General features: G+C 46.3%; 1 protein-coding gene across 1 annotated transcript; it reads right to left on the bottom strand.

The window, feature by feature from the left end:
* Positions 1 to 3: 3 nt before the first annotated feature.
* Positions 4 to 19,221, bottom strand: LOC141094109 (uncharacterized). Its single transcript, XM_073579842.1, has 7 exons — positions 18,992 to 19,221; positions 18,737 to 18,886; positions 18,428 to 18,607; positions 17,360 to 17,483; positions 17,179 to 17,276; positions 16,890 to 16,980; positions 4 to 1,991 (listed from the first exon to the last, which is right to left on the bottom strand). The coding sequence occupies exons 2-7, from the start codon at positions 18,812 to 18,814 to the stop codon at positions 391 to 393; spliced, it is 2,172 nt and encodes a 723-aa protein (XP_073435943.1). The 5' UTR covers positions 18,815 to 18,886; positions 18,992 to 19,221; the 3' UTR covers positions 4 to 390.
* Between the last annotated feature and the right edge of the window lie 6,540 nt (positions 19,222 to 25,761).

Raw genomic sequence — 25,761 nt, 5'->3', positions numbered from 1 at the left:
CAACCCATTTAAGAAGATTATATTTTGGTTAAAACATTATGAACATTATGAACATAAAAAAGGCTTCTCCCTTTATGACGTGTCTGATGTTTATTAACAGTTGATTTCCAAGCAAAATATTTCCCACATTAAGAAAATGCAAATGGCTTCTACTCTGTGTGAGGTTTCTCATGTCTAACAAGAATCGCTTTCCGGTTAAAACATTTCCCACATTCTGAACAGGAAAAAAGGCTTCTCCCCTGTCTGCGTTCTTTGATGGTGATCTAGATCTATTTTCCATTTAAAACATTTCCCACATTCTGAACATGAATATGGCTTCTCTGCTGTGTGAATTCTCCCATGTGTAACAAGACTTGAAATCTGAGTAAAACATTTCCCACATTCTGAACATCAAAAAGGCTTTTCTCCTGTGTGAGTTCTTTGGTGCTTAGCAAGATCCCCTTTCTGGTTAAAACATTTCCCACATTCTGAACATGAAAAGGGCTTCTCTCCTGTATGAGTTCTTTGGTGCCTAACAAGATCCCCTTTCTGGTTAAAACATTTCTCACATTCTGAACAGGAAAAAGGCTTCTCCCCCGTGTGAGTTCTATGGTGATCAACCAAACATGATTTCCGGTTAAAACATTTCCCACATTCTGAACAGGAAAAAGGCTTCTCCCCTGTGTGAGTTCTATGGTGAGTAACAAAATGTGATTTATCTGCAAAACATTTCCCACATTCTGAACAGGAAAAAGGCTTCTCCCCTGTGTGAGTTCTCTGGTGTTTAACAAAATGTGATTTCTGGTTAAAACATTTCCCACATTCTGAACAGGAAAAAGGCTTCTCCCCTGTGTGAGTTCTTTGGTGCTTAACAAGATCCCCTTTCTGGTTAAAACATTTCCCACATTCTGAACAGGAAAAAGGCTTCTCCCCCATGTGAGTTCTATGGTGATCAACCAAATTTGATTTTTGGCTAAAACATTTCCCACATTCTGAACAGGAAAAAGGCTTCTCCCCTGTGTGAGTTCTCTGGTGGTTAACAAAATGTGATTTCCGGTTAAAACATTTCCCACAATCTGAACAGGAAAAAGGCTTCTCCCCAGTGTGAGTTCTCTGGTGATCAACCAAATTTGATTTCTGGTTAAAACATTTCCCACATTCTGAACAGGAAAAAGGCTTCTCCCCTGTGTGAGTTCTATGGTGAGTAACAAAATGTGATTTCTGGTTAAAACATTTCCCACAATCTGAACAGGAAAAAGGCTTCTCCCCAGTGTGAGTTCTCTGGTGTTTAACGAAATTTGTTTTCTGGTTAAAACATTTCCCACATTCTGAACAGGAAAAAGGCTTCTCCCCTGTGTGAGTTCTATGGTGAGTAACAAAATGTGATTTATTTGCAAAACATTTCCCACATTCTGAACAGGAAAAAGGCTTCTCCCCTGTGTGAGTTCTCTGGTGTTTAATGCAATTTGATTTATTGCTAAAATATTTCCCACATTCTGAAGGTGAAAAAGGCTTCTGCCCTGTGTGAGTTCTCTGGTGTTTAACGAAATTTGATTTCTGGTTAAAATATTTCCCACATTCTGAACAGGAAAAAGGCTTCTCCCCTGTGTGAGTTCTATGGTGAATAACAAAATATGATTTATCTGCAAAACATTTCCCACATTCTGAACAGTAAAAAGGCTTCTCCCCTGTGTGTGTTCTCTGGTGTGTAACAAAATGAGATTTCTTGTTAAAACATTTCCCACAATTTGAACAAGAAAATGACTTTTTTGCTTTAGGAGCAGTTTGTTTTTTAATGCCTCTTTTGTGACTTTGATTTTCCTTAGTAGTTAGTAATGAATCAGAAGATGGGACCTGTTTCATAGGATCAGATGACCGATCTTTACTGTGAATGGATGATGATATATCTGGATTAATAGCAATCACTTCAGTCGTATTTTGTAGGATCTCAAGATCATCAGATTTAAAAATTAAAGATGTCAGCTGTCCCTCTGATCTCCTGGAGCAGTCATCTGCCAAGACAAAAAACAATTTTCTTTAATAAAATATCATTGAGTTTTATATTTTTGAACATTTCTACTTAAAGAAGTTGTCCACTACTGTAACTTTTTTTCATAAATCTTGCTATTATGTGCCAGTAAAAACATCCACTGTGTTTATTTTAGCAATATTACCTTTTATCATGCTCTAGCAACACATTTTCAGTGCTGGCTTCAGCTCTCATCGGGTTAATCGACAACTTCCTTTCTCCTAACTTACTGTGCTCTAATACTACAAGTTCCATGATGCATTGCACTGGCCTGTAAGCCAGCACCTAGCACACCCACTCCAAAACACACCCAAACCCCTCCCTCCTCTCTCTTCAATCTGAAGCATCTTATTGTAAGGGTCTGTGCACACATTGTGGATTCTACTGTGGATCCGCAGCAGATTCTCCTGCATTGTACAGTACCATTATATTCAATGTAAAACAAAAACCGCTGTGCACATGGTGCAGAAAATCAGCAGCATAAACGCTGAGGGTTCATTTCTGCAGCATGTCAATTCTTTGTGCAGATTCCGCAGCATTTTACACCTGCTCCATTATAAGAATCCGCAGGTGTCAAAACGCAGGTGAAAGCCGCACAAAATCTGCAGAGAATCTGCTGGTAAAACACCGGTCATTTTACCTGCGGATTTAGCAAAATCCGCGCGGAAAAATCCGCAGCACAATCCGCCACGTGTTCACATAAAACACATTGCAAGCATCATGAGCGCACACACACAGGAGCGCGCACAGACACAGACGTTCTTAATAATAAGTCCCCATGTACACACCGTTATAGTGCTGAGAGCTATAAGGCTGTGTGCACACCAGGCGGATTCCAGGGCGGATTATTTCACACAGAATCCGCAGATCTTGGCAGAAAATGCAGGTGCGTTATTGATGCGTTATTGATGCATTTTTTATGCGGTTTTTGCTTGTGAATTGTATGCGTTTTTGTATCCTAAATAAAGATATGTTATTTGACAAAAAAAAGATTTGTGATGTAATTTCTGTCCGACCTCCTCTTTTACACTTGTCCAACCCACACTCCATTACACACATAGATGGATAGAAATATAGATTGATATGGGATAGATAGATATTGGATAGATAGATAGATAGATCTATCTATAGATATATCCATAGATATATCCATGGATATTTCCATAGATATTTTATTTCCATAGATCTTTCCATAGATATATCCATAGATATACTGTATCTATAGATATATCCATAGATATATCCAGAGATATTTCCAGATATTTCTATAGATATTTCTATAGATATTTCCATATCCATGTTTATTAATGAACGTTTCATTTTAAAAAATAAAAAAAATGGCGTGGGCTCCCGTGCAATTTTCTGTGCCAGAGGGGGAAAGCCAACTGCCGGGGGCCAATATTTGTAGCCTGGGAATGGGGCAATACCCATGGCCCTTTCCCAGGCAATGAATATCAGCCCGCAGCTTTCTTCATAGCCTTTACTGGCTATTAGAATAGGGGACCCCCCAAAAAATGACATGAGGGTCCCCTAAATTTTATAGCCAGAAAGCTGCTGGCTGATATTCATAGCCTAGGAAGGGGCCATGGATATTGGACCCCCCGGCTACAAATACCAGCCCGCAGCCACCCCAGAAATGGCGCATCTATAAGATGAGCCAATTCAGGCACTTAGCTCCTCTCTTTCCACTCCCATGTAGCGGTGGGATATGGGGTAATAAGGGGTTACTGTCACCTTGCTATTGGAAAATGACATTAAGCCTGGTTAATAATGGAGAGGCGTCAGCCTCTCCATTATTAATCTTATAGTAATAAAGGGTTAAAAAACCACACACATAAGAATAAAGTATTTTAATGAAATAAAACACAACACCGATATCATATTTTTGTTGCACTCCCAGATCCAAGCGACGCCCTCAGTCTCCTGTAATAAAAAGTAAAAAAATAAGCAAACCGTATATTCCCTGTCTGACACATTCCTATTAATAACGAATGTCCCACGACGATCTCCCCTATATGTCACTGCTCTTTAGGGCCTCCCAGTGATGAACTGACAGGAGACAATGGCTCCTGCAGTGCATCACTGAGGTTACATGAGTTCAGGCTCTCACTTTACAGCAATGCTGCGTGAGAAATAGGGTTAGGGCTTGGGTTACGGTTACGGGACTTCTTTCCCGGTGGCGGAGGGATACACAGCGGAGGATTACCTCCGCCTATCATTTCATTGCTGGGGCCCCTGGAGAGCGGTCGCATCAGCTGATGCGGCTGCTCTACACGGGAGATCGTCGTGGGACCCTCGTTCTTATCTGGACTACAGCGGAAAGGTGAGTATAGGTTGCTTTTTATTTTATTTTTATTACAGGAGATTGATGGCTTTGGGGAATTAGGTGATTGGTAAGTATGTACTGTAAGTATGTTATGTGTTGTATGCACTTCAGGCGTTTTCTGTTTTAAAAGAATGCTTTGCGTCTAACCCAATATTGATTCAGCCTGATCTAGACCGCCCCTTTGTTGTAGAGGTTGATGCCTCTGAGGTTGGAGTAGAAGCAGTGCTATCACAAGGCACGGCATCCCTCACTCAACTTCGTCCATGTGCCTTCTTTTCCCAAAAATTCTCTTCCACTGAGAGAAATTATGATATAGGGAATGGGGAACTGTTGGCAATAATATGGGCCTTCAAGGAATGGCACCACTTCCTCGAAGGTGCGGAACATAAGATCACAAGAACCTGACCTACTTGGAATCAGCAAAAAGACTGAATCTGTCACGGGGTTACCGCTACAGAACAGAGCCAGAGAACCGCAGCGTCTTGCGGCTCCTGCATTGCCGCTGAGAAGAAGCACTTCTCCGGCGTATTAAGGGTGTTTGTTTCTTTCAGCAGGACAGGGGTTAATCGGTCATGTGGAGATCCCTGCTTTCAGCTGTGTGGTTTGCACGCTTGGAGATTCCTCATCCATTCCTGCATTGTTTTCTTCCCCCATCCTTCACACCCTGGTGTATACCTCTGTTGCTTGTGAGAGTATTATTTGTGAGTGGAATTTTCTTTTACCCTTGTCTCATTCCCCTGTCTGTCGGGTTGGTGTACTTCGGTACACGGTAGCGCCTCTCTTCCCCGGGAGGGGGACAGAGGCAGGTCTAAGCTAGGAGACAGGGCTAGGGCGGAGGCCCCGGCATCCTCGCCATCTGAGGTATCCCGGGGAACAGGGCGAGTAGAGTGCCCCCTAGTGTCAGGGCCAGGAAAGGTGCCCCTGGTCTCAGTTTACTCGCCAGTCCAATCGTGACATTATCTCAGACCTTAAACCTTTTTCTGATCCATGATGGATCCCATCACAGCGCTGACAAGGAAGTTGCAGCAGCTCAGTTTTGAGGTGGCGGATTTACGCACAGTGGTTTCACAGCCCCCTGTTACAACTGGTGTGGGGATTGCGTCATCCAGACAAATCATTGTTGAACCCAAGGTCACACTGCCAGACAGGTTCTCTGGTGGGCGGGACAAGTTTGTTGTGTTCCGTGAGGCCTGCAAACTTTATTTCTGGCTGCATCCGGTGTCCTCCGGTACGGAGGAGCAACAGGTGGGGATTGTTATCTCGCTCCTGCAGGGGGACCCGCAAGCAAGGGCATTCTCTCTCCCATCTGAGTCACACCCACTCCAGACAGTAGAGGATTTCTTTCAGGCTTTTGACTTGGTGTATGACGACCCTGATCGCGTCTCCTTGGCTGAGTCATCTCTGCGCCAATTTCAGCAAGGAGACCGTCTAGCTGAGGAATACTGCTCCGAGTTCCGGTGGTGGGTCACCGACACTAGGTGGAATGACCCGGCCCTCCGTAGTCAGTTCTGTGAGGGTCTCTCTGAGAGGGTAAAAGATGCCTTAGCTCACTATGAGACTTCTAACTTCCTAGAGGCGGCCATGTCTCTGGCGATCCGGGTTGATCGTCGTCTTCGCCAGAGAAAAAAAGGAGTCACCTCTGGGGATGGGAGGTCCAAGTTTGAGCGTGGTCTGTACAGATCCCACTGTGGAACCCATGCAGGTGGGTGTGGCTTCCCAACCTAGCAAACATACAGTAGTTCGGTGTAAGGGGGAGTGTGTTTCTGTTGTGGCAAAAGAGGTCATTTTGTTAACACATGTCCCACCCATCATTTGTTTAAACAACCGCCGGAAAACTAGAGGGCCCAGGTTGCGGGGAGGTTGGTGTGTACTCGCAACCTCGGTGGGAAAGACGCAGTTTTTTCTTCCAGCTATTTTGTACATGGGGAAAAAAGGTAGACGTATCTGCCTTCTTGGACAGTGGGGCAGGGTTTAATTTGATAGACGCCAAGTTTGTCTGGGACCAAGGTCTTGTCCCACATACCTTGTCCAGACCGATACCATTATAGCCATCGATTCCGGCCCTCTAAGGCAGGGGCATTTCACGCAGGTGGTCCATGACTTGCGACTACAGGTGGGAGCCATACCTTCTGAGGTGTTAAGCTGTTATGTGCTTTAGGGCCTGCCCTCACCTGTAGTACTGGGACTTCCTTGGTTCGCCGAGCACAATCCGGTAATTGATTGGCAGACACGGGAGGTGATAAAATGGAGTACTGTCAAGGACACTGCTTGGGTATCCGGTTGGCAAGGGTATGTACTCCGTCCGTGCACCATTACCTGTCAGACTTCGAGGATGTTTTCAGAGCAGGGGAGCCAAGAGCTTCCTCCTCATCGTCCTTATGACTGTGTCATTAATCTGGTCCCTGGTGCCAAGCTGCCCAAGAGCAGACTTTATAACATCTCAGGTCCAGAGAGGCAGGCCATGAAGGACTATATTAAGGAAAGCCTGGCTAAGGGTCATATCAGACCATCCTCTTCTTCCCTTGCTGCAGTGTTTTTTTTGTCAAGAACAATGGGGGGGATACATCCTTGCCTGGATTTCCGGGAACTGAATGCTATCACTATCCGTGATCCGTATCCGCTACCTCTGATCCCCGACCTTTTTAATCAAATTGTGGGAGCAAAATGGTTCTCTAAGATGGACCTCAGGGGGGCATACAACCTCATCCTCGTTAAGGAGGGGGATGAGTGGAAGACTGCGTTCAATACGCCAGAGGGGCACTACGAGTGTCTAGTGATGCATTTTGGATTGGCGACTGCGCCCGCCGTATTTCAGCACTTTATTAATGACATCTTCAGTCACCTAGTAGGCAGGTTTGTGGTTATTTACCTGGATGATATCCTTGTATATTCACCTGACCTTGAATCACACCAGCAACATGTCAGGCAAGTTCTCCACATTCTACATGACAATAAGTTGTATGTCAAACCGGAGAAGTGTATGTTCTCAGTTGAAGAGATCCCTTTTCTTGGATATGTATTATCCTCCACCGGTTTCGCATGGGTCCAGCGAAGGTCCGGGTCGTATTGGAATGGGATCGTCCTGAGAACTTGAAGGCCTTACAAAGGTTTTTAGGTTTCGCCAACTAATACCGAAAATTCTTAAAAAACTTTTCGGTAGTAGCCAAACCACTCACTGATATGACCAAAAAGAGGACAGACTATTCCAAGTGGCCCAGTCCAGCCAGAGAGGCGTTTGACACACAGAAGAGGTGTTTTGCTTCTGCGCCGATTCTTATTCAGCCTGATGTCACTCGGCCTTTTAGCGTAGAGGTGGATGCATCCGAGGTGGGAGTGGGGGCTGTTTTGTCGCAGGGTGTGTCTCCTGGTAAATGGCAACCATGCGCATACTTCTCTAAAAAACTTTCGCCAGCTGAGAAAAACTATGATATTGGTAATAGAGAACTCTTGGCTATCAAATTGGCATTTGAGGAGTGGCGTCATTTTTTGGAGGGAGCGGTTCACCCTGTGATGGTGATCTCTGATCATAAGAATCTGGTTTACTTGGAGTCGGCAAAACGTCTTACACCGCGTCAGGCAAGATGGGCGTTATTCTTTACCAGGTTTAAGTTTTTTGTTGCTTTTAGGCCGGGGAGCAAAAATGTTAAAGCAGATGCTTTGTCCCGCTGCTTTCTGGGGGGAGGCGATAAGTGCAAACCGGTACCTATTCTACAAAAAGGGGTAGTGATGGCATCAATATGCTCTGATCTTGAAAGAGAGGTTGCTGATGCTCAGGGGGACGCCCCTGCTACCTGTCCTCTGGGTAAACTATTTGTGCCGTTCAATCTTCGTCTAAGAGTCCTCAGTGAACACCATGATACAGTGCTGGCTTGACATCCGGGGAATAAGGCCACCGCAGATCAACTTACTAGGCGTTTTTGGTGGCCAGGTGCTCATAAGGATGTTCGGGAGTATGTGGCCGCCTGCAATGTCTGTTCGCGTTCTAAGACTTCGCATGCGCGACCATCTGGGGCTCTCCAACCATTGGAGATCCCCAACAGACCTTAGACTCACTTGTCGGTTGATTTTATTACTGACTTAGGCCTGTTTCATACCTCCGTCGGCGGCGGTCAGCTGAAATCCGCCAAAGGATGAAAGAAACTGATCCGTCTCCGTTTAGTGATGTCGGATGACATTGGACCACGTAGGAGAACGGATCCGTGGAGCGGCGTGATTTAAAGGGACCGCAGTCGTCATGGCGGCTAGCGGGAGGTCGGTGGTGAGATCGGTGGCCGCGATCTCACGGGAGGTCGTTGGTGAGATCGGCGGCAGCGATCTCGCGGGAGGTCGGTGGTGAGATCGGCGGCCGCGATCTCGCGGGAGGTCGGTGGTGAGATCGGCGGCCGCGATCTCGCGGGAGGTCGGTGGTGAGATCGGCGGCCGCGATCTCGCGGGAGGTCGGTGGTGAGATCGGCGGCCGCGATCTCGCGGGAGGTCGGTGGTGAGATCGGCGGCCGCGATCTCGCGGGAGGTCGTTGGTGAGATCGGCGGCCGCGATCTCGCGGGAGGTCGTTGGTGAGATCGGCGGCCGCGATCTCGCGGGAGGTCATTGGTGAGATCTCGCGGGAGGTCAGTGGTGAGATCGGCGGCCGCGATCTCGCGGGAGGTCGGTGGTGAGATCGGCGGCCGCGATCTCGCAGGAGGTCGGAGGTGAGATCGGCGGCCGTGATCTCGCGGGAGGTCGGAGGTGAGATCGGCCTCGTGGGAGGTCGGTGGTGAGATCGGCGGCCGCGATCTCGCGGGAGGTCGGTGGTGAGATCGGCGGCCGCGACCTCGCGGGAGGTCGGTGGTGAGATCGGCGGCCGTGATCTCGCGGGAGGTCGGTGGTGAGATCAGCGGCCGCGATCTCGCGGGAGGTCGGTGGTGAGATCGGCGGCTGCGATCTCGCGGGAGATCGGAGGTGAGATTGGCGGCCGTGATCTCGTGGGAGGTCGGAGGTGAGATCGGCCTCGTGGGAGGTCGGTGGGGAGATGTCACAGGAGAGGTGACATCGCGGGAGGTCGGAGGGGGACATTGGCGGCCGCAAAATCGGAGAGAGAGAGAGAAAGGTATTTTATGGTTAAAAGAGCTTCCGGCCGGGCATGCGCAGCTACAAATAGCGGTCCGCCAAGCCAAAAAAAGTTGCAGGGTCCCGTTTCATCCACTCGGGAGCCGCTAAAATTTTGGCGGATCCGTCAAAAAGCGGGTGAGACGGACAACCATCAGTCACAATCCGCCACTAATGTTAGCCTATGGAGGAAAAAAATGTATCCGCCCCTTTTTGGCGGATCCGTTTTTTTAAAAAAATTGGCGGATTTTGACTGATGACAAAAACGGAAGTGTGAAACAGGCCTTACATGCGTCTGCAGGGAACACTGTAATCTTGGTGGTGGTAGATAGGTTCAGTAAAATGTCTAATTTTATTGCGCTACCAGCCTTGCTTAACGCCAAGACTCTGGCGCAAGTCTTCATCAGGGAGATAATTAGACTGCATGGGGTTCCTACCGATATTGTCTCAGATCTGGGGGTGCAGTTTGTCTCCAAATTCTGGAGGGCGTTTTGCAACCGTCTTGGGCTCCATTTGTCAATCTCGTCGGCTTTTCACCCGCAGTCTAACGGGCAGACTGAACAGACTAATCAAAATTTGGAAACATATCTAAGACGTCTTGTGTCTGAGAATCAGAAGGACTGGGTGACCTACTTACCGTTGGCTGAATTTGCAGTTAATAATCGCTGTCAAGAATCAAGCGGTAAGTCCCCGTTTTTCGGGGCATATGGGTTCCATCCACAGTTTTGTTCGTTTAATGGTGAGCACCTCTCTGGTTTACCAGAGGAGGAACGTTTTTCTTCTATATCTACCATATGGCAGGGGGTGACTAATAATTTGCGAAAGATGGGTTCCAAGTATAAGAGTGTGGCTGATCGGAGACGTATGGTGGGTCCGGACCTGTGTGTTGGTGACTGGGTGTGGTTGTCCACAAAGAACATTAAGTTGAAGGTTCCATCTTGGAAATTGGGCCCCAGGTTTATTGGTCCCTATAAAATCTTAGCCGTCATCAACCCGGTAGCATTCCGCCTTGCTCTGCTACCGACTTTCAAAATTCATAATGTTTTTCAACGCTCACTTCTCAAGAAATACGTGACATCGGCTGGACCTTCACCCCTGCCACCTTCTCCTGTTATGGTCGATGGTAATCTGGAGTTCCAGATTGCTGAGATCTTGGACTCTCGTTTTGTTCGCCGATCACTGCAGTACTTGGTGCATTGGAGGGGTGGTTTGTACGCTTGGAGATTCCTCATCCATTCCTGCTTTGTTTTCTTCCCCCATCCTTCACACCCTGGTGTATACCTCTGTTGCTTGTGAGAGTATTATTTGTGAGTGGAATTTTCTTTTACCCTTGTCTCGTTCCCCTGTCTGTCGGGTTGGTGTACTTCGGTACACGGTAGCACCTCTCTTCCCCGGGAGGGGGGAGGGGGACAGACGCAGGGCTAAGCTAGGAGACAGGCCTAGGGCGGAGGCCCCGGCATCCTCGCCATCTGAGGTATCCTGGGAAACAGGGCGAGTTAGGGTGCCCCCTAGTGTCAGGGCCAGGAAAGGTGCCCCTGGTCTCAGTTTACTCGACAGTCCAATCCTGACAGAATCCTAGACAGGCAAGGTGGGCCCTGTTCTTCTCGAGATTTGACTTTGTGATCACGTTCCGACCAGGTATTAAAAATGTAAGGGCTGATGCCCTCTCTCAAAGTTTTTGCCCCTCACAGGCCGAGGACTCTGAACCAGCTCTAATATTGGCCAATGGGATTGTTGTTTCAGCTGTGTCCTTGGATCTTCTGGAGGAGATCCGTAGATCCCCAGAACAAGCCCCTGACACTACGCCTCCCCAAAAATTGTTTGTTCCGGCCACATTCTGCCTGCAAGTTCTGAAGGAATCACATGATTCCGTCCTTGCAGGGCATCCAGGTATAAATAATACCATCAGACTGGTGACCAGGAATTTTTGGTGGCCAACTGTAATAAAGGATTGTAAGGACTATGTACTGGCTTGTGAAATCTGTGCTCGCGCTAAGTCTCTCCATAATTGCCCTGCCGGCTGGCTACAGTTCTTGCCTAACCCTGAGGGTCCATGGACCCACATCTCCATGGACTTTATTACTGACCTACCGCCCTCAGAAGGGAAGACATGTACCTGGGTGGTGGTGGATAGGTTCAGTAAGCAGTGTCATTTTGTTCCTCTGTCTGGACTACCTAATTCCGAAACCCTAAGTAAACTGTTCATTATTCATGTTGCACGACTGCATGGCGCTCCTGTGAATATTGTGTCCGACAGGGGTACCCAGTTCGTTTTGAAATTTTGGAGGGCGTTCTGCAAACGCACTGGTATTGAATTGTCCTTCTCCTCTGCCTACCACCCTGAAACCAATGGTCAAACCGAGCGCACCAACCAAGCTCTGGAACAATATCTCCGTTGTTATGTGTCTGAGCATCAGTCCAATTGGGTGGAACATCTGCCGTTAGCAGAGTTAGCCCTGAATAATCAGTACCAGGAGTCCATCAAGACTACCCCTTTCTTCTGCATTCTTGGGCTGCACCCACGCTTTGGTTCATTCTCTGCTAAGATGTCAGAGCTCCCTGGGATAGAAAGATCTATACATCAGTTAAAGACGATTTGGTCAGAAGTGAACACAAACTTGAAAGGGGCTCAGGTTAGACAAGCTTCGGCTGCTAGCAGACGGCGATCCGGCCGCACCTGGGAGTTGGAGACAAAGTCTAGCTTTCTACCAGGAATATTAGGCTTAAAGTGCCGTCTGCAAAACTGGGTCCCAGGTTCATTGGTCCGTACGAAATTATTGAGGTGATTAACCCTGTAGCTTTTCGTCTAAAACTCCCTCAGTCATTCAAACTGCCAAATGTTTTCCACAAGTCTCTCCTCAAATTGTACCGCTCCCCAATTTGTCCTGTCCGGTCCCCTCCTCCTCCAGTTTTGGTTGGGGGTGCCTTGGAATGCGAAGTCCAGGGTATCCTTGACTCCCGCTTAGTGAGAGGGTCCGTGCAGTCTCTGGTGCACTGGAAGGGCTACGGTCCGGAGGAGAGGTCCTGGGTCCCTGCTGGTGACATTCATGCAAAGGGGTTGATCAGGAAATTTCACCTCCTTCACCCTAACAAACCAGGTTTTGAGGGTCCAGAGGCCCCTCTTAGAAGGGGGGGTACTGTCACATCGCCGTCAGATACAGGGACTGCTGTTCCTGCCACGGCCACTGGGAGGCGCCGGACTGTCACGTCGCCGTCAGATACAGGGACTGCTGTTCTGGTCTCAACCACTGGGAGGCGCCGGGTGGTCACGTCGCCGTCAGATACAGGGACTGCTGTTCCAGTCTCAACCACTGGGAGGCGCCGGGCGGTCACGTCGCCGTCAGACTCGGGGACGGCTGTTCCTGCCTCGGCCAATAGGAGGTGCCGTGGTTCCCCCGTGGGTGGTGGTGACAGAGAAGGGGTTCCTGAGCAGACATCTGGTGGGCGCAGGCTCCGCTCCTCTGTCAGTCATGAAAGGGTTGGTGCATCACCATCTGACCTGGTCCTGGGGGCGGTCCTAATGACATCATCAGACTGTGAGCCTGTGAGGGATAGCCTGATCCTTCAAATACCTTGGGGCCTGTCTTGCAGGCCGCCAGATATAGTCTTGGTTTCCCCTGTGTGCTAGTTTGTTATTTGCTTTCTTTGACTCTGACCTTTGCCTGGATTTCTGACTCTGTTCCTGCCTGACTATTTTGTACCTCTGCCGCCCTCCTGGTTTACGACTCTGACCTTGGCCTGGATTTCTGACTCTGACCTTGGCCTGGATTTCTGACTCTGACCTTGGCCTGGTTTCTGACGCTGCGACTGCCTAACGATTTTGTACCTCTGCCTCCCTCCCGGTTTATGACTCTGACCTTGGCCTGGATTTGACTCTGCTACTGTCTGCTGTTTTTGTACCTCTGCTGCCCGCCTGGTTTAGACTTGGATTCCTGACTACGCTTTTAGTCCCGTCTTTTAGCCCCTTTCTGGCGACCGTCCTGCTCTGGTCCGCTGCTCTTATTCAGACAGCACCTCCTGGGCTCTGCTGTAAATCCAGATCCCTGTATAGGGGGAAAGGGTATCGGGGTTGCTCTGGGTGCTGTCTTACTGCCGCCCAGACTCGCAGACGGACGTCACAGTAATAAAACAACTTTACTTTCCGTTTGTCATCAGTGGGGGCCACTGTGAGATCCACATACAGTGTAAACTCTTCCTTCCAATGTCTACAAGTCTGGGACAGATTACATGAAGTGATATCCAGTCCCTGAGGGGGCTTCAACCCAGTCTCCATGTTGCAGTAATGTCAGGGAATCTGTACTTACAGGTGCTGGGATCCTCTGTCCAGTCCCAGCCTCACACAAGCTCTGAGGGTTTGCAGGTTCTGTGCCCAGCTGCCACCATGATCTGTTAGTTGTTTCCTGTCATGGATCGCACTCTGTGGATATCTCCAGGCTTTTTATTACATGAGAGGCAATCCACCATTACAAGATGTCTCCTAACAACTAACCAACAAGATCCAAAGCTCTATAGTACACACATAACGTAGTGAGACCCCTAGAGGCCACATCATCATGTAACATATTGCTACAATACCCGCTATTATTACCCACAATGCCCATCATTGCCAGCCTTATGCCTCCATGACGGCTTTACAATCTTCCACACAGAACCACGTTTTTGAACTGTTTTGACATTCAAGCATTTGGTTTATTTAGTGACAGACACATTTGAGTAGAGCTGATGTAACAATTTCCGGGGGTAGGTGGGGGGAGGTCTCCAGAGACACAAGCTGGGCACAATATATTGGGCACTACAATGACATTTTTGCTGTGAAACTTCTACTATGAGTTTCTGGAAATCATCCATGTAGTGAAAATGGTCACTATATCCATAGATGAATTCCCAGAGGGGTGTCATTTCCAAAATGGGGTCACTTCAGGGGGGATTCTGTTATTCTGCCACTTAGCGGCTCTCTAAAGTGCCACAACAGCAGAATCCCCCCTGAAGTGACCCCATTTTGGAAATGACACCCCTCTGGGAATAGGAAATGACCCCCCTCTGCAATTTCATCTATGGGTGTAGTGACCATTTACCTATCTACCTATTTTCCAATGTAAAATCTGGGATTAAAACAATATTTTAGTGGTAAAAATGTACGATATTTCTCGGACTATAAGATGCACTTTTTCCCAAAAAAATTTGCGTCTTATAGTAGGAATATACTTACAAATGCTGCGGTGTAGCTCTGTGCTGTGTGGAGGGCTCTGCCGGCATTTTGTCAAAGCCCGGAGACCCCCACAGTTCCATTGCTGCGATGCGCTGAGAATGTCTCATGCTCAGATTCAGATCTCGTCCCGAGATCTCGTTGCCGAGATCTGAATCTGAGCATGTTCCGCCCCCAGCTGCCATCGCATCACAGTAATGGAACTGCAGGGGCCTCCGGCTTTGACAAAATTGCGGTGGAGCCTCCTACGCAGCACAGAGTGCTGCCTCCCCAGCACAGAGCGCTGCTGCCACCTCAGGTGGAGCGCTGCCACTCCAGCACAGAGCGCTGCTGCCCAAGCACAGAATGCTGACGCCCCAGCACAGAGCGCTGCCACTGCCCCAGCACAGAGCTCCCCTGCCGCACCACCCTGGGATGGGATTTTCCGGAGGCCACCGCCCAAGCCTGGACTACCGAACAACCTGTGTGACTACTCTTGCACCTGTGCTGATCCCCCCCGGTAAGCTGAATTCGGACTGTAAGACGGACCCCCATTTGGCACATTTTCTTCCCCTATTTTCCTTTTGAAAATTTGGGGTGCGTCCGAAAAATACAGTAATTATTTTTTCTTCACTGGCCAATGGTATAATTTTCTATGGAACAGCAGTGGTGTCAGTATGCTCACTGCACCACTAGAAGAATTCATTCAGGGAAGTATTTGGTAAAATGCAGTCACTTTTGGGGTCTTATGTTTTTCTGGCACCTCAGGGGCTCTGACAATGTGACATGTCACCCACAAACAATTCCAGCAAAATCTGCTCTCCAATATGGCGCTCCTTCCTTTCCAAGCTCTGCCGTGCACCAAAACAGTAGTATTCTCCCACATATGGGGTATCGGCGAGCTCAGGAGAAATTGCACAACAAATTGTATGGAGCAATTTCTCCTGTTACCCTTATGAAAATGCAAAATATGGAGCTAAAATGATTTGTGAAAAATGTTATTTATTTCCACGGCTCTACGTTATAAACTTCTGTGAAGCAGCTGTGGGTTCAAGGTGCTCAATACACATCTGGATAAGTTCCCTAAGGGGTCTAGTTTCCAAAATGGGGTCCCTTGTTGGGGGTTTCCACTGTTTAGGTACATCAGGGGCTCTCCAACATGGCAACCACTAATTATTCCAGCATATTTTACATTCATAAACTCAAATGGCGCGCCTTCCCTTAGGAGCCCTGCCGTGTGCCCACATATGGGGTATCGGCGTGCTTAGGAGAAATTGCAAAACAAAATGTATAGTCCATTTTCTCCTGTTACTCTTGCGAAAGTAAAAAAAATTAGGTCTAAATGAAAGTTTGTGTGAAAGAAAAGTAAATGTTTATTTTTTCCTTCCACATTGCATTCATTCCTGTGACGCCCCTGAAGGGTTAATAAACTTCTTGAATGTGGTTTTGAGCACCTTGAGGGGTGCAGTATTTATAATGGTGTCTCTTTTGGGTATTTTCTGTCATATTGACCCCTCAAACTCACTTCAAATGTGAGGTGGTCCCTAAAAAATGGTTTTGTAAATTTTGTTGTAAAAATGAGAAATCGCTGTTTAACTTTTAACCCTTATAACTTCCTAACAAAAAAAAATTTGATATAGTTGACATAGATGCTACTGCGCAGGCGCCACCATCGCCGGTGACATTTTGCTGGATGTAATTTTTTTCTACGCCTCACAATATCCACAATATTATAGGCATTATCAACAATAATATCAATGCTATTATATGCATTACGTAATAATGGGGGCAGGTCAGTGAGGGGTCAGTGACCTGTCATAAGCCAATACAGATGAATATGTAATCAGAGCACCACATAAAGCCCCTCCCACAGCCCCACCCACAGCCCCGCCCCAGAGCACGAGAATCTCATTAACTGAAAACTACAAATACAGATTACACAACAGTAAACCAGAGTTGCCCTCATTTATGGTGGACCATTGGAGCTACTATGGATCCTGAGCAGAAGATTAGAGAAAATAATATTGCTCCCCATTTCAGGAGAGATTGTGCAGTAATCTGAATTCCTTAGGATCAAAAACAATGTAATTGGTTGTAAGTTCTATAGAAAAGGGCTTTCACTGCCCAAAGTCATTTGAACAGTTTTGGGTGGAGGAGAATGTTGTGGTCTAGAGGCAAAATGGTGATCATGGTAATACGGCCGGACTACACCACCGATAAAGCAGCCACAGCCGGTGACTGAGAGGAATCTGTGACTTCTCTGCATTCAGTGGTTACTACTCACCTGGGTAGTCATATGTGGGAATCTCCTCGTTACACCACTCATCACCCCTCACATATGTCTCTGTAGTATTAATATGGGTCAGATCTTCACCCTGAAACAAATATTGTAAAAGTCACAGACAGATGGAGAAGTCCCATCTATGATCAGCCCTAATCCTGCCATCTCCACCGCTCTCATTACACAAGTGTAAAACATATAATACTGGTGGATAAAACAAGACTGAGCACAAGACCTTCACAGCCGTCTACACATCACAGGCGAGATCTCCTGACACCTTCTCTCCATCTACCTGATGATCCTGAGGAGCATTGGGATCTTCTTGGTTACAGTCCTGTGGAAGAAGAGGATGGGGACATCTCTCTGGTGTTGTCCTCTTACTGGATAGATCTGGAGGAAACACATACAGGGACTGAATTCATTCTCTACATACAGATAATTATAGGCCGTGTGTATTTAGTCCTGTCTATTACCTGGAGATGTGAGGGGCTGGGGAACCTCCATTATGACGTTCTTGTAGAAATCTCTGTGTCCTTCTAAATACTCCCACTCCTCCATGGAGAAATAGACAGCGACATCCTGACACTTTATAGGAACCTGACACATACAATGATACCGTAACATAGTAACATAGTTAGTAAGGCCGAAAAAAGACATTAGTCCATCCAGTTCAGCCTATAAAATTCTGTCAGAATAAATTCCCAGATCTACATCCCTCTAAAGAACCTAATCACTGTAAGATACAATATTGTTATGCTCCAGGAAGACATCCAGGCCTCTCTTGAACCCTTTGACTGAGTTCGCCATCACCACCTCCTCAGGCAGGGAATTCCAGATTCTCACTGCTCTAACAGTAAAGAATCCTCCTCTATGTTGGTGGAAAAACCTTTTCTCCTCCAGAAGCAGAGAATGCCCCCTTGTGACCGACACCTTCCTTGGTATAAACAGATCCTTGGAGAGATATTTGTATTGTCCCCTTATACACTTATACATGGTTATTAGATCGCTCCTCAGTCGTCTTTTTTCTACACTAAATAATCCTAATTTTGCTAATCTCTCTGGGTATTGTAGTTCCCCCACCCCCTTTATTAATTTTGTTGCCCTCCTTTGTACACGCTCTATTTCCATTATATCCTTCCTGAGCACCGGTGACCAAAACTGTACACAGTACTCTATGTGCGGTCTAACCAGAGATTTGTACAGAGGCAGTATAATGCTCTCATCATGTGTATCCAGACCTCTTTTAATGCACCCCATGATCCTGTTTGCCTTGGCAGCCGCTGCCTGGCACTGGCTGCTCCAGGTAAGTTTATCATTAACTAGGATCCCCAAGTCCTTCTCCATGTCAGATTAACCAGTGATTTATCGTTCAGTGTGTAATGGTGATATGGACTCCTTCCCATGTGTATAACCTTACATTTATCATTGTTAAACTGCATCTGCCACCTTTCGGCCCAGGTTCCCAACTTATCCAGATCCATCTGTAGCAGATCCCTTCATAGTGTTACTGTATAATGTCCCAGCATTCCCAGCAGTGTCACCTCTCCAGTCAGCAGCTCAATCATCTTGTAGAGGAGTTCTAATATCTTCTGGTCATTGATGTCCTCATGGATCAGGGGGTGAGGTGGAGGCCCCGCGATTGGGCTCAGGGGTCTTCCCCATCCCTCAGACACAGGGTCCTGACAGCGATCACTAGAGGTCTTTTTCATCACTGTGTAATCCTGGTTATGGAGAGACACATTAATAAATCTCACTACAGACATTTCCAGAGTCCTCACCTCTCCAGTTCTGTCCATCTGTTATTCCCATAGATAAGAATGATGTAATGTGACGTCATCAGAATCTCTCACCTCTCCAGTGAGACGGAAGAGGATCTCTAGGGTGAGGTGTAACATCCTCTCCGCCATCTTGTCTCTGTCCATATCCATCCTTGATGGGTAAATCAGGAAAATTCTCTTATGTAGAAGATCTTCACTGAGAGGATCCGATATTGTAGAGACCTGAATGAGAAGAAGATGATCCGATGTAACATCATAAGAATCCTGTGTAATAATACAATTACTGGAGATAATAAGGGAAACATATGAGGAGATTTATTATCTTACAGGGTTTAGTTTTCTCCCCTGACATCTACTAATAAAACCTATATATTTAGGCCACAGACAACAAGCAGTTTCCTCCTCGGAGTCGGCAGCTGAACACGTTCCTCATAGACTCATCTTCCATAACGCTAATTCTCGTCTCATTACCGACACTGGAATCGGCATTAGCAATACTGCAGGAGATATTCATTACACGCGACATGAGAAATAACTCCTTCATGATGAGGACGACATCTTCATCTTCTACTACGGCTCTAGAGACAGATTTGGCCAGAGTCGGTCACTGCCTCCATCCCCACCGGCCGTCTATATGAAGGTTTCCCGTCTTCCCCGCACTGGAATCTTCTATCACGTTAGATCTCAGCTCTGAGTCACACACAGAAGTTTGAGGGTTTTAGAAAAAAATTTTTGTTTCCACAAACACAACGGACAGAAATGATCTGATGCCAAAGTCTCCATGTACAGTGATTTATGGGGATTATTTCTGGCCTTAGGCTTTCCTATATTACAAGAAAAACTCCAGAAAAAGCCGATATTAAAATGTTTCTAAAGAAAATTGGCTCCAACAATTCTTGTAAGAAGAAAAAAATATGCAAAAAGCAGAAGACACATTGTTTAATTTTTAACATGTTAAACATTTATTAAAAAGAAATGAATCTTTTGTGCCCCAGAACATAGATGTACACCGCAGGGACGACACAGATGAGGCTTCACAAAACCACTTGCTGCTGTAAAAAGCAAACATGACATCTAAGGCCTGTTTCACACTTCAGTTTTCTGCGTCAGTCAAGGTCCGCTGTTTTGACGGAATGACGGATCCGTTGTAATTATTGAAAAAATGGATGCAAACGCATACAACTGTCAGTCATGTCCTGCTTTTCAATTTGGCGCGGCTTCCTCAGCGTTCATTTCTTTTTCTCGCTCCTGCGCTGTAATATTCTGACATCATCACAGGTCCTGCTGCACCACTGCTCTGCTGAGCTCCGCCCCTCCTGGTCACATGGTGCTGATGACATCACAGGTCCTGCTGCACCACTGCTCTGCTGAGCTCCGCCCCTACTGGTCACATGGTGTCACATCATGTGATGTCATAGGATGGGTAGCGCTAACTGTGCATGCCCAAGAAAAAATATTACAGCGCAGGAGTGAAAAAGAAATGAACGCTGAGGAGGCTGCGCCAAAATCAAAAGCAGGACATGACTGACGTATGTGAGGCATCTGTGTCCGGGGGGAAAGACCTAACCCACTGTCAAACTTCAGATATGTCTGACCAATGTTAAAAACGATTATTTCGGCAGTGGAAGGGACGCTAAACAAAAGAGCCACCATGACAGAATGCTACATTAGTGCTGGACAAGGTGGCTCTTTTACTTAAAAACACCGGGGGGGGGGGGTGTGACAGGATCCCTTTAATCAGTTGTACCCGCTTTTTTTCCATCAGTTTATTCCATTTTTGTAACGGATCCGTTGAAACAGCAGATTTTGGAATGGAAAGGGACACGATGAGAGAGAGTGAGAATTTCGTTTGGTGCCAGAAAGGCTTCTGGGATTAAATTAAAGGAACAGAAGTGAAACAACGGAATCCGACAACGGATCCGTTTTTGAACGGACAGGGACTGATCCGCCGCCCATAGGTGTCCATTCTACCAGCCGACGGACGGGGACGGATCCGTCATCGTCCGCCTTTTTGACGCAGACAAAAAAAGTTACTATGGATGTTTTTTTTCCTGACGGATCCGCCGCATGACGGACACAACGGAAGGCCATCCATCACAATCCGCTGCCAATACAAGTCTATAGGAGAAAAAACGGATCTGCCAGGCAAATCTGTCAGATCCGTTTTTTTCCCCAAACGCCGAATTGTGACATGCCTGAAAACAGAAGTGTGAAACAGGCCTAAGAAGATGTAAGTGAATTAGAGTCAGTAATGAGCGGTCATAGAGGAGCGCTTAGGAAGCAACCCAGGGGCAGATTAGAATGTCAGGTCTCCACCGCAGCTCCAGCCGAAAACCTCCAATGGAGGATAGGAGCAATGAGAAAATGGAAAACAGCCTTAGGACCGCAGGAAAGAGGCCCAGACGAGAGATGAGGTTAAACCACAACGCGTTTCGATGGAGAATCTGTCTTCGTCAGGTGGATTTTTATTAATGACATAGGGGATGGGGTATTTAAATGGGAAGCAGCCTATCACAATAGTCACATGTTACAATGATAGCCACATGTTGCAAAAAGAAAATGACATCATATATTACAATCAAAAAGAAGATAAAAACCACCCATATAAAACATAAGATAAAACAACATGAGCTAACCATGTTTTAAGTGTATAAAATATGCAAAAAGGAGCAAAAAATAAATATAAACAAATAGATAAACATTAATAGCAGGTTAGTAGACCAATAAAAGACCAATAAAAAGCGAAGATGTATATCTTTGTACCGTGTTAGCCAGTAGATAGAAAAATATTCAGAATTGAGAGTCCTCAGTGGTTGATACCTTTTAATGGCTAACTGAAAAGATGGTAACACATTGCAAGCTTTCGAGACTACTCAGGTCTCTTCATCAGGCTAGACTAATACACAATCTGAAGAGTCACATATTTATGCACAAACAACACAGAAAAAATGCAATAGATAAGACAAGTGATGTGAAGCAGAACTATTAATATGGGAGAGGGAGAAACATAAATATTGGACCAGTACATAGATAAGGAGTCCGGATGTTTTACAGTCCTCTAATTGGGGTATCCTAATGTGTTGTGATGCCCCCACAAGGTCTTGTGTTATGATTGAGTCACCATAGGAGGCAAAAACAGAAATGCTAGCTAAGTCCAGAAAACCAGAGAGGTTGGCAGCTATCAGATTGCAGACCCCTGAACCTATCAACACAACTAGCAGTAGCCGTGGGGGGTTCCTACGATGCCCTAGACCCCTCAATCACAGCCGGAGAACTAAATAGCCTAAAGACAGAAAGGGAAATCTAAACTGCCCCAGAGCAGACCCCAAAGCAAAAGGCAGCCCCCCACATATAATGACGGTGAAGCCAGAAGAAAGAACACAACACAGACAGAAAGATAGACTGAGCAAAGACGGGGCCCAAGCTAACTAGATAGGAAAGGACAGGAAGGCTGCTGTTTGCAATCCGTGAAAAACCCTATGAAAATAAGAGCCAACAGACTGACAGTGAAAAAGGCCCTGAAGACACTAGGCTTCAAAAGACTATGTCAGTACTCAGGAATATTCTGAAGACAGAGCAACCGGCAAAAGGAGATTCAGCTCACCCCAGCAGGGAATGGCAGAATCCAGAAAAGCAAGGCAAACAAAAACAAAACACAAATGCTAAAAGGCAAAGCAGAAAACTTAGCTTTAGGGAGCAGGAATCAGACTGGTCTCCTAGAAGTCCACAGAGAAATCACCCGCAGGGCAGAAGGGCGTCGGCAGCCTTATATCCAGTCCGTGACTCCACTCAGCCAGTCATCATCATTAGGCTCAGGTGCCTGATAATCAGGCTCATTACCTTCCTTTACCAGAATAGGGAGTTCACCAGACCTCAGTGATGAAGGGGAAAATGAACTCACAACAGTCTTGGAAGCAAATTCCTTAATTGATGTAAAAGGACATAAATCCATGCGACACATTCATTCCAGCACTTTATTAATAATAAAAGCATGTAAACAATAGCACATAAATAAAATGCACTGATGATAAAAAAGGCAAATAAAGTTATCTGGTCACCTTACCAATAGTTAAATTCAAACCTTCAGGGGCAAGTGTGCCAAGCTTGAATATCCAAAAGCTTTCTCTATTGATTAGGCTATTGAAGCGATCAGCCACGGTATCAGGTATGTGGTCAATAATCGTTAGTTTCAAAGTTTTTAGATTTTTTTTATGCACAGCTAAAAAATGTTTAGAAAGACTGTGCCAGAGAAAGCCATTTCGGATATTCTGTCGATGCTTGTTCAGTCTAGCATGCATCGTTTGTATGGCTCGACCTACGTACTGTAGGCCGCAACCACATTCAATCAAGTATACCACAAAGATGGATTGACAGTTAAGATAAGATAAGATAATCCTTTAATCGTCCCACCATGGGGAAATTCAGTTGACATGAAAATTGATTTTGTATGAGGTACCTATAGTGTTGGATTTAAATTCATGTACACCATTTAAAATGGAAGTGCAGCAAAGACATTTGGGGGCTCTACATTCATAGCACCCAGGGTTCAAAGAAATTGGGAGAGAGGATAGGGAACCTGTACTCAAGGTGGTGGTGCTTGGTGCAACAAGGTTCTGTAACGTGCGGCTACTCCGGAATACCGTTCTAGGTCGGGGGGGAATATGCTTGGACAAAACTGCGTCCCCTTTCAGGATAAACCAGTACTTGGTAAGGAGATTCTTAATCAACCCATAGGATTGGTTGAAAGTGGGAACGAAACTCCATCTACCTAGATCTGTACCAGAACAACAAGCGGTTTTAATACTCATAATTCTACTTATACAGTCTTTCTGGGTGAAAGCTTTGGCTCTCTGGAATGCTTCTTGAACCAATTTTTTAGGGTACCCTTTCTGCTGAAACCGCTGTTTCAAAATTTTTGCCTCATCAATGAAATCAGTGTCCTCTGTGCAATTTTTTCGTATACGCCAATATTGCTCATATGGGATGTTCTGAATCCACTTGGGTAGATGACCACTGCTGAAAGTGAGGTAGCTGTTCACATCAACTTCCTTAAAATGTGTGGTGGTGAAAACCCGGCCCAATTTGTCAACATGTACCAACAGGTCCAGAAATTGGATGGACGCAGTGGAGGTATTAGCTGTGAAGCGGAGGCCCCAGAAATTCAAATTTAGATTGCGGATGAATTCAAGAGCTTCCTCCTCAGTGCCGGTCCAGATGATGAACAGATCAACTATAAAGCGTCTCTAAAAGACTATTTTGCCCGACACCAGGTCGGACTGCGCGATGAAGAGAGATTCAATTGCCCCCATGAAGAGATTAGCATAACTGGGGGAGAATCTCGTCCCCATCGCGCAGCCCTTGACCTGGCGGAAGAAGGAACATTCAAAAGAGAATACATTATTATTAAGCACAAAACGAATAGCATTTTTTAGAAATTCCCTTTGGAGAGGGGGCAGTAATGCGTCAGTGGAAAGAAATTGGTCTACTGCCTCTGTGCCTCGATCATGAGATATATTCGTATAGAGTGCTTGAACATCCATTGTGACAAGAAGGCAATTAGGAATAGGCGGTAATCTTTGAAGGGAATCAATGAGGTGGGAGGATAACTTTTATTATGACTCATGGATATGTAGAACGTATGGTGCCTGGATAGACCTCTCTTTCTGGGCCCTTTCCGTATCGACCTGTACTCACGTTCATACCGATTAATCAGACAGCTTAACTCAGCCACGATCTCATGTAAGAAGACTCCAGGAAAAGAGGGATGCTTTAACTGAAATTCTTGTATTATGATGAAAGCAGCAGGTAAAAAGGAATATTCTTCAGAGGACATGTAACAGGATGCATACAGATGGAGGGGCGATCACAAAATGGAGAATAAAGGAGGGAACAAACATACATCACAAGACTACAGGGAGAGAGTTCTGCCTAGCAACAGAGATGCAACATAAACAATGCAAATATTAAATGATTTCCCAAGTCGTGGGACATGACACTCCTCGTCTGAAATCCTTGGATTTCACGATGTCCGTAATTCTTCAAAGTTGTTCGAACCTGAAAAACAAGAGAAAAGAGAAAAACATGTATGCAATAATAAACATCAAACATTTTTAAAGTCCAACTCGTTGCTGTTGACCCGTAGATCACACCGGAAGATAAGTCCAAGACTATAAACCTATCTTCGGATTGGGGAAGCCGGAAACATGCCAACTCTTCCACCAACCCAGCAATCCAATGGAAAATGTCAATGTTCAATAAAAAACTGGGGAATGAGGAGGAATGCTCCCCGCCGTGAGCAACGTCCAGGGGCAATGTTCAGTTCATGTGACGTCCTCCTTTGGCAGTAGCAGCACGAGATCGGTGACCGGACGGAGGAAGGTTCGGGTAGAGCCCCCTTTTGTCACCTTAACTTCTGTCTTACGAGTCTTTCCGTCCTCGCTGGGTATGACCTTGGTGATAAGACCCATTGGCCAGTCGTTACGATGAGCCTCTTTGTCTTTTAAGAGAACAAGGTCTCCTTCTTGGAGATTGGGACTGGGTGTCTGCCATTTGTGACGGTTTTGAAGCAGGTGCAAGTATTCGGTCTTCCAACGGTGCCAAAACACGTTGGCTATGTGTTGTACTTGCTTCCACTGACGTTTGTAAATGTCCTTGTTATCGAAATTCCCGGGAGGAACTGTAGCAGCTCCAATCTTCTGTGTAAGAAGTGTAGCTGGGGTAAGAATCATTGGAGAATAACAACGTGGGACTTGGAGTTGCTCTAAGAACTTCAAGGACTTCTTCCATGTCTCCCACCTTTGCTGTTTCTGAGTCGGAAGAGGGGTGTCCCAATCAGTGTTCTCGGCAGTGAGCTGTCTTAACAGTATCTTGCCTTGAATAGTGATGGATGCTACAAACCCGAGAGGATCGTAGATGCTGTTTATGACAGATAGGACTCCTCGTTTGGTAAAGGGTTTGTCACAGGGCGACACTTGGAAGGTGAAGGTGTCCTGTTTGATATCCCACAGTAGACCAAGGCTGCGCTGTGTGGGAGGAACATCAGAACCTAGGTTGAGGTCCTTTAGGTTCGTGGCATGGTCCTCAGATGGAAACGCGCT

Source organism: Dendrobates tinctorius, unplaced genomic scaffold (assembly GCF_039654945.1).
Source record: "Dendrobates tinctorius isolate UK_male_01 unplaced genomic scaffold, ASM3965494v1 ptg000063l, whole genome shotgun sequence".
Classification (NCBI taxonomy): domain Eukaryota; kingdom Metazoa; phylum Chordata; class Amphibia; order Anura; family Dendrobatidae; genus Dendrobates; species Dendrobates tinctorius.
The sequence above is the reverse complement of the archived record's forward strand: the minus strand, read 5'-3'. Positions and strand labels throughout refer to the sequence as shown.

Bases quoted from the DNA above. Each gene is read 5' to 3' on its own strand.
- LOC141094109 (XM_073579842.1), bottom strand. From the start codon at position 18,814: ATGGATATGGACAGAGACAAGATGGCGGAGAGGATGTTACACCTCACC. The intron at 18,608-18,736 runs GTGAGAGATTCT...CTCCATAACCAG, and splicing joins TCTTCCGTCTCACTGGAGAG to GATTACACAGTGATGAAAAA. The intron at 17,277-17,359 runs GTAATAGACAGG...TGTTTCCTCCAG, and splicing joins CCAGCCCCTCACATCTCCAG to ATCTATCCAGTAAGAGGACA.